General features: G+C 39.4%; 1 protein-coding gene across 1 annotated transcript in view; it reads left to right on the top strand.

The window, feature by feature from the left end:
* Positions 1-13,351, top strand: part of DCHS2 (dachsous cadherin-related 2) — a 131,858-nt gene that overhangs the window by 63,194 nt on the left and 55,313 nt on the right. The window contains exon 13 of the mRNA XM_045088000.1: positions 5,018-5,875. Coding sequence (XP_044943935.1) covers positions 5,018-5,875 — 858 coding nt within the window. The remainder of the gene's footprint in view (positions 1-5,017; positions 5,876-13,351) is intronic.

Raw genomic sequence — 13,351 nt, 5'->3', positions numbered from 1 at the left:
AAGGGCATATGTATTTTAAATGTTTATGTGTATTGTCATACTTTCATCCAGAAGAACGCTACTCTTTCAAACTAACTTGTATAGATAAGCCCAGTTACTTCTCTTCTGCCTGTTGCATTGGGTACTTTCCGTTGTAAACTCCTCTTGTTTTCTAGAACTTTCCAAACAATCTGTGATGAAGAACTGGGGTTTGAATTTTTTTTTTTTAATTTTTGTTCTGTTGTGCACTGAAATTTTTGTAAAATAAAATAAATATGAATTACTGTGAGGAAAAAACACAAAGGCGTACAAAAGGCAAGCCCCAGTTTTTTTAATCTATTATGGTATTTTGCAGACACAAAATTATTCTGTCAAGCCTCTACAAGATTTTCTAAATTGCTTTCTCCCAAATTCTGTGTGTATCTTGTCAAGAACCAATTACAAACAATCTGCAGAGTGCCACCCATCCCCTTTCACTGCATAAGGGTTTGTTTGCTTATTTGTTTCTTTTTCTCATACTGTCAAAATTTCCCCTTCTGCTGGTTTTTACCCATCAATATTTACCAGTCCTTTCCATCTTGAAAAAAGTCTTCCCTCAGATGCATCCCTTCACTGTCTCTTTACCTCTACAATCAAGCTTCTTAAAAATCGTTGTGTACACTCTGGTTTCTATGTCTTTACCTTACTTTCATTTCTTAGCCTGCTACAATATGTATTCCACTGAAACTGCCCTTGCAAAAAGACACTTAGGATCTTGTTGCTAAATCCAGTGGACCCAGGTCTTTCCTTAATTTAATTGTACTGCTTTATGCCTTTGTGAACAATGCCCTGGACACTTAGTCCCAACTTGACTTCAGAAAGTCACTTTCTCCTGATCCTTCGTCTGCCTTTCTAGACAAGCCTTCCCAGTGTCCTTGTTCTGTGGGTGGTCCTCTGACTTACTGGAGTTTCCAGGGGTGTTTTGTGCTTATTCTTTTACTTTGCTCCTTGACACACTCTTACTGCATCATTTCATCTGGTCCTCATCTTCAGCCACCACTGGCACCCCTATGTCTCCCTATCTTTATCTACATCTGAGATCTAAGTCCCATTAAAGCACTTTTTTAAAAAAGTAAAATAGTGACTTTCATACAAATATAAAATTAACAATCCCTGAAGATTTTTTCTTTAAGTCATTGATTAATGAGCAAAGTGAAAAGATGTTAAAATTGGTCCAAGGAGAATTCCAACACACACACACACACACACACAGGAAATAAGGAGTTCTGAAATGCAGATGAGGTCTATCTGCAGGACAGTAACCAATGATACTCCACCAGACACAATTAATTTGTATTTCTTGGACAATAATCACTATTATTAGTTTTCAGTAATTTACAGAGTGATAAAATATGTGGAACAAAGCTAATTCAAATAGCAAGGCCAGACGTGATATTCACTAATCTTTTTTTTTCTTCACTCTAGCACACCCAGTTATCTTTTCCTCCCATTTCAAATTGTTTCACCTCAAGGACCCAGTTGTTATGCCTAACAACATTGTATCACCAATGCTTCCCCAGCTGCATCCAGCATCACTTCCTTCCCACCATCCCCCATCACAGTCTGGCTTCTAAAGTCTCTGCCCATCCCTCGCTCAACTTACCCTTAGTGGAATCTTGAAAACCCATGTACTCTCAACACACATATTTTTGTTGTTGTTGTTGTTTTTTGTTTTTTGTTTTTTAAAGATTTTATTTATTTGTCAGAGAGAGCGAGCGAGAGCGAGCACAGGCAGACAGAGTGGAAGGCAGAGTCAGACGGAGAAGCAGGCTCCCTGCGGAGCAAGGAGCCCGATATGGGACTCGATCCCAGGACGCTGGGATCATGACCTGAGCCGAAGGCAGCTGCTTAACCAACTGAGCCACCCAGGCGTCCCTCAACACACATATTTTTAAGTAATCAACTAAAAATTTTTATTAGAAGTTTAATTAGTGTCTCTCAGAATATCATAAATATTGACACTTTATAATAAAGACTATATCACCTTTTAAAAATATCAAATAGTATAAAAAATACTTTTTAAAAAATATATGCAAACAACTTCCCAGGCAAGGGAACGCTCCCATTCAAAGTCAAGCCAAGCTCCTTACCTTCCCTCAGTCCCATGGGCCCTGCCCAAGCCAAGGTCACCTGCAGGGCCAGGCTCACAGCTGAGACTTCTGTGCCCTCAGACACTGAGAGATTCAGAAATCTTTCCAGAAGCACTCTGGACCTGCAAAGTCACCTGCCAAGGCATCATTCTTAAGAGACAGACCAGAGAGAATGCTAAAGGTAACCACGTGATCCCAGGGTCTTGGGATTGAGTCCCTAAGTGGGGAATCTCTGCCCAGCAGGGAGTTTGTTTCTCCCTCTTTCTTTCTTTCTTTCTTTCTTTCTTTCTTTAAATGCTTGTTCTTTTATTTTTTTAATTTTTAAATTTTTTTTTTATTTTTTAAGATATTATTTATTTATTTGACAGAGAGAGATCACAAGCAGGCAGAGAGGCAGGCAGAGAGAGAGGGGGAAGCAGGCTTCCCACAGAGCAGAGAGCCTGATGTGGGGCTCGATCGCAGGACCCTGGGATCATGACCTGAGCCGAAGGCAGAGGCTTTAATCCACTGAGCCACCCAGGCACCCCTCTCCCTCTCTTTATGCCTATTGTTCTCCCTGATTTTGTTCCTTCTCTCTTTCTCTCTCTCAAATAAATAAAATCCTTAAAAAGGAATGTGGAAAGACAAACACATAATTTTAAGTGATTTTGCAGGCAGAACAAATTTAGGAATAAGAATATGTAAACTGAACTTCTGGAAATTACCTTAAAACTACCAGTTTCCAAATACTCCTTAGAAAACCTCATATAACCCCAGGGTACTTTGACCTCATTTTAAACACAACTGGTCTAAACGACTCTTTCACCTAAGAGGCATCATGATTCCTTTACCCTTCCTCCTTACTTTTCTCTTTAATATCTTTGGGATGTGTCCACTTCGTCTATGCATGTATTCATTTAGAACCTCCCGGTTGCTCAAGCTGATTACTGTAATAGTCTCTAAACTTTTCCTGTATTCTAACCAAGCTTTGACATTGTCACCCAGCCCTCTTCCTAAAACAAAAATGTGATTCATGACCCTTTCCCTTCTAAAATCCTTCAGGAGCTCCCTATGGATGTTAAGGCTGACTCTTCGGCAGTATACACAGGATGCTTCGTGGTTTAACGCCCTAAATTTATGTCTTCCCAGGTGCCAACCCTCTCCCTGTCCTCTCCATGCAAACACCCAGGGAACCCTGTGCTCTAGTTACACTAAAACATTTGCAGGTTTTAAGTCTTCATATTTCTAAAGCTCCCCTTAGGCTCCCCCTCTGCCTAGAACACTCTTTCCAAAACTTTTAGCCTGGCCCCCTCTGCTTTAGGAACCAGTTTTGATGCCACTCTTTCTAATAAGCATTCCTGCCCATTAACACAAGACTGCATGTCCTTTGTAGTGCTTCTGGGCACCCTGTGTGTATGATTTTCACACCACACTTTAATATGCCAGTACTGACCCAAATTCCTCCAAATTCCTGGACTGGAAATGTTTGGAGACAGGGATCATGCCTTAATGTCCTCCCATTCTCAGCATCCGACACACACGGCATGTTCTTAAATGTCTGCCGAGTGAATGAATCATTTTATCAATGACAAATGCCACAGAATCATAGGTTTGTCTGATCATCCCTATATTTGGTATACAATAGTCACGTTTTATGAACAAAATACAAATGCAAGTCCCTTCTCCTCAGCCCCCAGCACTACTTATGGCTGTTGTTTTCTTGAATGCTGTCCTACTTCTTCCCCACATGCCACTGGCAAACTCCAGTAAAATCCCACTTTTTTTTTTTAAGGTTTTATTTATTTATTTGACAGAGAGAGAGAGTGAACAAGCAGGGGGAGTGGCAGAGGGAGAGGGAGAAACAGGCTCCCTGCTGAGCAGAGAGCCTGATACTGGGCTCAATCCCAGGACCCTGGGATCACGACTTGAGCCAAAGGTAGACACTTAAGTGACTGAGTCACCCAGGTGCCCAGATCCCACTCTGTTTGGAATAGTGTGCTTGATCCAAGAATATGTCCCTCATCCAAGATACGGCCAAGAAGTCATTGAACTACATTTTTTCCTGACTAATTTTTAAGATGACTTTAAAATATCTTTGAAGGCTTTTTGTCTCTGTGTTCATATTTAACTTTTATTCTGCTTGGTACCATAGGCAAGAGTAAAGCGAAGATATTTCTGGAGGCTACAGAGAAGAATAAAACATTGTCATTCCTTATGTTAGGGAAGAAACACACAAGTGTTCCCCTATCTCTTACAGAAGTGTTATGATTTATGCACAAGGCACATGGAGAGTGGAAGAGAATCTCACTTCATCCACAATACTAGTATCAACGTGTTGATTTTTTTATTGCTATCTAAAAATGGGTGTTATATCCCGTTTCTTATCCCTGCCTGGTATTTATTTCAAATAAAACATACATTTTACTCATCTCAAGAGAAAAAATATATGAATATAAATAGTTGTAAATGCATACACAAAAATCCATACTGCTGCAAATCAGTCAAAGCAAGTGTTCTAATTATTTCAATTTAAGAGAAAAAGTGAATTATATTATTTTGTTTATCCCCTGATAATAGAGGCTTCATGAGGGCAGGACTTTATCATGATCACTGTTATATCCTCAATACTTACAAAAGTGTTAGAATATGATAATCATGAAATAAATATTTATTGAAAGAATGAATCCTATGTATATATATATGAGATATATGATACATATCATATATATGTATACATACTGGATATCGCATATAGGATATGCACACATATATGATGATGTATATATATACATGATATATATACAATCATATATATGACTAATACATATGACATATATATGAATCATATATGTATGTATATCTAGCTAGCAAAAGGCTACTACTTCTTCAATTCGAATGAATGTTGAATTTGAATGTGTTTTCTTTAACAGAAGGAAATACGGATGAATACTTTGCTATCAATGAGACATCAGGGGAACTCTCAACCACTCGCGCTTTAGACCGGGAGCAAGTCAGCCATTTCACCCTGGTCATCCTGTGCTCTGATCTGGGAGATCCACCGAGGAGCTCTCTAGTGCAGTTGCAGGTGAGGGTTTTGGATGACAATGACCATGGCCCATCCTTTCCTACGCTGCATTACCAGGCCTCCGTGAGAGAAGATGCCCAAGTGGGAACAGAGGTTCTCGTGCTGTCTGCTGTGGACAGGGATGAAGGTCTGAATGGACAAACTGAGTATTTCTTGGTGGATGAGGCTTCAGGGGCATTCACCATTGATGCCGTGGCAGGCACATTGAGAACCCGCTGCACCCTGGACCGAGAAGCCAGATCTCAGCATACGTTTAGGGCTGTGGCCAGAGACTGTAGTGTCCAGGGATCAAGAAGCACCACGGTCATTATAAAAGTACATGTCACCGATGTAAATGACAATGATCCAGTTTGGGAGCAGAACCCCTTGGAGATTTTTCTTTCCCCCCAGTTACCTACTAACCAGACGACTGCTATTCTGACAGCCAGTGATCCCGACTCGGGACCCAATGGAACTGTCATTTTTAGTTTTGCAGAGACCCAGTCAGTGTTTTCCATTGATAAGTATACAGGAGAAGTTCAACTTCAGCATCACCCATCTTTGGAATATTTCCCAATCTGGCTGCAGTTACAAGTTAGGGACCAGGGGGTCCCAGCTAGGACAACCACTGGCCTGTTAGTCGTTCACATGGAAGGAGAAGATGTAAAGATATCCTTCAGCCACCATCTGTATAAAGGGAATGTGACTGAGAATTGTGATGAAGGTGAGTGTTCCCTCAAGTTTTTATATATTGTACCAGTTTAGGCAAAGTGATTGAAACTAAGAATTATACAAGACTGTGATTGTGGGTTCAGTCACAAATTTCTGAGTTCAGCAAACTTTTGTTATGCCAATGTTCATCCATAGTATAGTATTAGAACAGTACCTTCAAATATAGTAAAATACACACACACACGCAAACCTTTAGAGACAAGAGAGAGTAAAAATACTGAAAAATAAATCATCTAGAGCTTTTTACATTTGAGTTAACATCAGTTTACAACCTCAAAAAAACCCTTTATATAAATGTATCTGAATTCCTTAACAAGTGTACATTTCCTAAAGTACTTTCTTAGAAGTACAATAAAAAAGGAGATATGTTGTGATTAAAGGCTTGGGCTCTGCCTGAGTTTAAATTTGAAGTAAGCCATTGCACCTCATTGGGTAGTCAAAGCTGTCTGAGCCTCAGTTTCCTAATCCATAAATTGGGGATAAGAATCATGCCTACCTCATTAGGTTCTGGGAGGTGAATAAGCCAGTTCACATAAAGCACTTAAGACAGTGTAAGACACACCGTAAGCATGTAGTAAATAGAAACTACTAATACGAGTATCATTATTCATTTTGATACACTCAGCACTGGCTTTTGAACAGTGCAGTAATATCTGATCCTCAAAGAATTCAGCACAGTTGAGACCAGGCTTTTGTGAACAGAAACTATTGTACCTAATAATGCTGGATTCTTTTCCAATTACTTCCTTACATTTATGCCATAACAGGAAATGTAAATAAAAAATCAGTTTTAATTATCTTTCTAATCCCAAAGTGAAAAAACTTCCTGTAGATACTTGTAAATTAAAAGACACTTGACCTGGGTAATTATGTCTAACTAGAGAGTAGAGAGATAAATCTACTGATTCTTTCCACCCACAAGGCAAAGCACATGGACTTGAAGAGGAGGAGCTTGATGGCTAAAGGTGTGCAGTGTGCTGTGCACGTGCTCTTGGCACTTTTTGTTTGAGTTTTGTCATTTTTTCATGATTCAATTTCACTTTCTCCATACCTGCAGAAGGCATTATTGTTTTTTAAATTTCTTTTCAGTGTTCCAAAATTCATTGTTTATACACCATACCCAGTGCTCCAATCAACATGTGCCCTCCTTAATAACCACCACCAGGCTCACCCAACCCCCATCCCCACCCCTCCAACCCTTAGTTTGTTTCTCAGAGTCCGTAGTCTCTCATGGTTTGTCTCCCCCTCTGATTTCCCCCAACTCACTTCTCCTCTCCATCTCCCCATGTCTTCCGTGTTTTTCCTTATGCTCCACAAGTAAGCAAAACCATATGATAATTGAGTCTCTCTGCTTGACTTATTTCACTTAGCATAATCTCCTCCTCTTGTCCATGTAGATACAAAAGTTCCCACAGTTTGGCGACTGTGCCTATTGCTGTTATGAGCACTGGGGTACAGATGATCCTTCTGTTCACTACATCTGTATCTTTGGGCTAAATACCCAATAGTGCAATTGCAGGTTCATAGGGTAGCTCTACGGTTTTTTTTGTTTTGTTTTGTTTTCTAAAGATTTATTTATTTATTTCACAGAGAGAGAGAGCGAGAGAGGGAGCACAAGTGGGGGAATGGGAGAGAGAGAAGCAGGTTTCCAGCCAAGCAGGGAGCCCGATGCAGGGCTCGATCCCTAGGACCCTGGGATCATGACCTGAACCAAAGTCAGACACTTAATGACTGAGCCACCCAGGCACCCCTCTATTTTTAATTTCTTAAGGAATCTCCACACTATTTTCCAAAGTGACTGCACCAAGTTGCATTCCCACCAACAGTGTAAGAGGATTCCCCTTTCTCCGTATCCTCTTCAACACAAGTTGTTTACTGTCCTATTAATTTTGGCCATTCTAACTGGTGTTACTTGGTATCTCAATGTGGTTTTGATTTGAATCTCCCTAATGGCTAATGATGATAAACATTTTTTCATGTGTCTGTTAGCCATTTATACGTCTTTTTTGGAGAAGTGTCTGTTCATGTCTTCTGCCCATTTTTTTGACGTGATTATCTGTTTTGTTTGTGTTGAGTTTGAGGAGTTCTTTATAGATTCTGGATATCAGCCCTTTGTCTGTACTAATTTTGCGAATATCTTCTTCCATTCCGTGGGTTGCCTCTTTGTTTTTTTGACTGTTTCCTTTGCTGTGCAGCTTTTGATCTTGATGAAGTCCCAGAAATTCATTTTTGCCTTTGCCTTTGGGGACATATCTTGAAAGAAGTTGCTGTGGCCGATGTTGAAGAGGTTACTGCCTATGTTCTCCTCTAGGATTCTGATGGATTCCTGTCTCATGTTGGGGTCTTTTATCCATTTTGAGTTTATCCTTGTGTACGGAGTAAGAGAATGGTTGAGTTTCATTCTTCTACACATAGCTGTCCAATTTTCCCAGCACAATTTATTGAAGAGACTGTCTTTTTTCCACTGTATATTTTTTCCTGCTCTGTTGAAGATTATTTGACCATAAAGTTGAGGGTCCATATCTGGGCTCGTTACACAGTTCCACTGGTCTGTGTGTCTGTTTTTGTGCCATTACCATGCTGTCTTGGTGATCACATCTTTGTAGTAAAGCTTGAAATCAGGCAACGTGACATTTTTCTGAAATTGATTTATTTATGTCAGAGTGAAAATATCTATGTTACACATGTTATACTGCCTTCTCTATGAAAAGAGAATATTCAGTTTAACACTGAATATTAAATTAGGGTTATTTTCAATTGCAGTTATTAACTTGACTTTGATCCTTTTTTGGAATTGTGATAATTCCATAGGTTGCTTTCCTCAGAAGACCTCTCTTTTCTAAATGATCCTAATTTAGAATTCTAATTCTAAACATAATCAAAAGTCAATTGCAGTTATATGAATTAAAGGAAATAATAGTGACTTCCAAACTAAGTCAGAAATTTCCAACTTATATTCTTTCTTTTTTAAGATTTTATTTTTTTATTTGAGAGAGAAAGTGAGAGACAGAACATGAGTGAAAGGGGAGGGACAGAAGGAGAGGGAGAAGCAGACCACAGAGCAGTAAGCCCTATGTGGGGCTTGATCCCAAGACTGTGGGATCATAACGTGAGCCAAAGGCAGATGCTTAACAGACTGAGTCACCCAGGCGTCTTATATATTCTTATGTGTAATGAGACTTCCAAGAAGCCTTACATGTTAAACAAATAAGATACTACCTAGAGCTATATTCCTTTTTTTTTTAATTTTTTACTTTTTTATAAACATGTATTTTTATCCCCAGGGGTACAGGTCTGTGAATTGCCAGGTTTACACACTTCACAGCACTCACCAAAGCACATACCCTCCCCAATGCCCATAACCCCACCCTCCTTCTTCCAACCCCCCTCCCCCCAGCAACCCTCAGTTTGTTTTGTGAGATTAAGAGTCACTTCTGGTTTGTCTCCCTCCCAATCCCATCTTGTTTCATTTATTCTTCTCCTACCCACTTGAACCCCCATATTGCATCACCACTTCCTCATATCAGGGGGATCATATGATAGTTGTCTTTCTCTGCTTGACTTATTTCGCTAAGCATGATACGTTCTAGTTCCATCCATGTTGTCGCAAATGGCGAGATTTCATTTCTTTTAATGGCTGCATAGTATTCCATTGTGTATATATACCACATCTTCTTGATCCATTCATCTGTTGATGGACATCTAGGTTCTTTCCATAGTTTGGCTATTGTGGACATTGCTGCTAGAAACATTAGGGTGCACGTGCCCCTTTGGATCACTACGTTTGTATCTTTAGGGTAAATACCCAGTAGTGCAATTGCTGGGTCATAGGGAAGTTCTATTTTCAACATTTTGAGGAACCTCCATGCTGTTTTCCAGAGTGGCTGCACCAGCTTGCATTCCCACCAACAGTGTAGGAGGGTTCCCCTTTCTCCACATCCTCGCCAGCATCTGTCATTTCCTGACTTGTTGATTTTAGCCATTCTGACTAGTGTGAGGTGATATCTCATTGTGGTTTTGATTTGTATTTCCCAGATGCCGAGTGATATGGAGCACTTTTTCATGTGTCTGTTGGCCATCTGGATGTCTTCTTTGCAGAAATGTCTGTTCATGTCCTCTGCCCATTTCTTGATTGGATTATTTGTTCTTTGGGTGTTGAGTTTGCTAAGTTCTTTATAGATTTTGGACAGTAGTCCTTTATCTGATATGTCATTTGCAAATATCTTCTCCCATTCTGTCAGTTGTCTTTTGATTTTGTTAACTGTTTCCTTTGCTGTGCAAAAGCTTTTGATCTTGTTGAAATCCCAATAGTTCATTTTTGCCCTTGCTTCCCTTGCCTTTGGCGATGTTCCTAGGAAGATGTTGCTGCGGCTGAGGTCAAAGAGGTTGCTGCCTGTGCTCTCCTCAAGGATTTTGATGGATTCCTTTCACACATTGAGGTCCTTCATCCATTTTGAGTCTATTTTTGTGTGTGGTGTAAGGACATGGTCCAATTTCATTTTTCTGCATGTGGCTTTCCAATTTTCCCAGCACCATTTATTGAAGAGGCTGTCTTTTTTCCATTGGACATTCTTTCCTGCTTTGTCGAAGATTAGTTGACCATAGAGTTGAGGGTCTATTTCTGGGCTCTCTATTCTGTTCCATTGATCTATGTGTCTGTTTTTGTGCCAGTACCATGCTGTCTTGATGATGACAGCTTTGTAATTGAGATTGAAGTCCGGAATTGTGATGCCATCAACTTTGGCTTTCTTTCTCAATATCCCTTTGGCTATTCGAGGGCTGTTCTGATTCCATATAAATTTTAGAATTATTTGTTCCATTTCTTTGAAAAAGATGGATGGTACTTTGATAGGAATTGCATTAAATGTGTAGATTGCTTTAGGTAGCATAGACATTTTCACAATATTTATTCTTCCAATCCAGGAGCATGGAACATTTTTCCATTTCTTTGTGTCTTCCTCAATTTCTTTCATGAGTACTTTTAGTTTTCTGAGTATAGATTCTGTGCCTCTTTGGTTAGGTTTATTCCTAGGTATATTATGGTTTGGGGTGCAATTGTAAATGGGATGGATTCCTTAATTTCTCTTTCTTCTGTCTTGTTGTTGGTGTAGAGAAATGCAACTAATTTCTGTGCATTGATTTTATATCCTGACACTTTACTGAATTCCTGTAAAAGTTCTAGCAGTTTTGGAGTGGAGTCTTTTGGGTTTTCCACATATAGTATCATATCATCTGCGAAGAGTGATAATTTGACTTCTTCTTTGCCGATTTGGATGCCTTTAATTTCCTTTTGTTGTCTGATTGCTGAGGCTAGGACCTCTAGTACTTTGTTGAATAGCAGTGGTGATAATGGACATCCCTGCCGTGTTCCTGACCTTAGCGGAAAAGCTTTCAGTTTTTCTCCATTGAGAATGATATTTGCGGTGGGTTTTTCATAGATGGCTTTGATGATATTGAGGTATGTGCCCTCTATCCCTACACTTTGAAGAGTTTTGATCAGGAAGGGATGCTGTACTTTGTCAAATGCTTTTTCAGCATCTATTGAGAGTATCATATGGTTCTTGTTCTTACTTTTATTGATGTGTTGTATCACATTGACTGATTTGCGGATGTTGAACCAACCTTGCAGGCTGGAATAAATCCCACTTGGTCGTGGTGAATAATCCTTTTAATGTACTGTTGAATCCTATTGGCTAGTCCTTTGGTGAGAATTTCGCATCTGTGCTCATCAAGGATATCGGTCTATAGCTCTCTTTTTTGATGGGATCCTTGTCTGGTTTTGGGATCAAGGTGATGCTGGCCGCATAAAATGAGTTTGGATGTTTTCCTTCCATTTCTATTTTTTGGAACAGTTTCAGGAGAATAGGAATTAGTTCTTCTTTAAATCTTAGGTAGAATTCCCCGGGAAGCCGTCTGGCCCAGGGCTTTTGTTTGTTTGGAGATTTTTAATGACTGTTTCAATCTCCTTACTGGTTCTGGGTCTGTTCAGGCTTGCTACTTCTTCCTGGTTCAGTTGTGGTAGTTTATATATTTCTAGAAATGCATCCATTTCTTCCAGATTGTCAAATTTGTTGGCATAGAGTTGCTCATAGTATGTTCTTATAATAGTTTGTATTTCTTTGGTGTTAGTTGTGATCTCTCCTCTTTCATTCATGATTTTATTTATTTGGGTCCTTTCTCTTTTCTTTTTGATAAGTCGGGCCAGGGGTTTATCAATTTTATTAATTCTTTCAAAGAACCAGCTCCTAGTTTCGTTGATGTGCTCTATTGTCTTTTTGGTTTCTATTTCATTGATTTCTGCTCTGATCTTTATGATTTCTCTTCTCCTGCTGTGCTTAGGGTTTCTGTCTTGTTCAATCTCCAGGTCCTTTAGGTGTAGGGTTAGGTTGTGTACCTGAGACCTTTCTTGTTTCTTGAGGAAGGCTTGTACCACTATATATTTTCCTCTCAGGACTGCCTTTGTTGTGTCCCACAGATTTTGAACTGTTGTATTTTCATTATCATTTGTTTCCATGATTTTTTTCAATTCTTCTTTAATTTCCCATGACCCATTCATTCTTTAGAAGGATGCTATTTAGTCTCCATGTATTTGGGTTCTTTCCAAACTTCCTCTTGTGGTTGAGTTCTAGCTTCAGAGCATTTGGTCTGAAAATATGCAGGGAATGATCCCAATCTTTTGATACCGGTTGAGTCCTGTTTTACGACCGAGGATGTGATCTATTCTGGAGAATGTTCCATGTGCACTAGAGAAGAATGTGTATTCTGTTGCTTTGGGATGAAATGTTCTGAATATATCTGTGATGTCCATCTGGTCCAGTGTGTCGTTTAAGGCCTTTATTTCCTTGCTGATCTTTTGCTTGGATGATCTGTCCATTTCAGTGAGGGGAGTGTTAAAGTCCCCTACTATTATTGTATGATTGTTGATGTGTTTCTTTGATTTTGTTATTAACTGGTTTATATAGTTGGCTGCTCCCACGTTGGGGGCATAGATATTTAAAATTGTTAGATCTTCTTGTTGGACAGACCCTTTGAGTATGATATAGTGTCCTTCCTCATCTCTTATTATAGTCTTTGGCTTAAAATCTAATTGATCTAAGGATTGCCACTCCTGCTTTCTTCTGATGTCCATTAGCATGGTAAATTCTTTTCCACCCCCTCACTTTAAATCTGGAGGTGTCTTCGGGCTTAAAATGAGTTTCTTGGAGGCAACATATAGATGGGTTTTGTTTTTTTATCCATTCTGATACCCTGTGTCTTTTGATTGGGGCATTTAGTCCATTAACTTTCAGGGTAACTATTGAGAGATATGAATTTAGTGCCATTGTATTGCCTGTAAGGTGACTGTTATTGTATATGGTCTCTGTTCCTTACTGATCTACCACTTGTATGCTCTCTCTTTGCTTAGAGGACCCCTTTCAATATTTCCTGTAGAGCTGGTTTGGTGTTTGCAAATTCTTTCAGTTTTTGT

Source organism: Mustela putorius, unplaced genomic scaffold, assembly GCF_011764305.1.
Source record: "Mustela putorius furo isolate JIRA1106 unplaced genomic scaffold, ASM1176430v1.1 tig00000056_pilon_pilon_pilon, whole genome shotgun sequence".
In the NCBI taxonomy this organism is placed as follows: Eukaryota; Metazoa; Chordata; class Mammalia; order Carnivora; family Mustelidae; genus Mustela; species Mustela putorius.
This window is presented reverse-complemented; position numbering and strand designations above follow the sequence as displayed.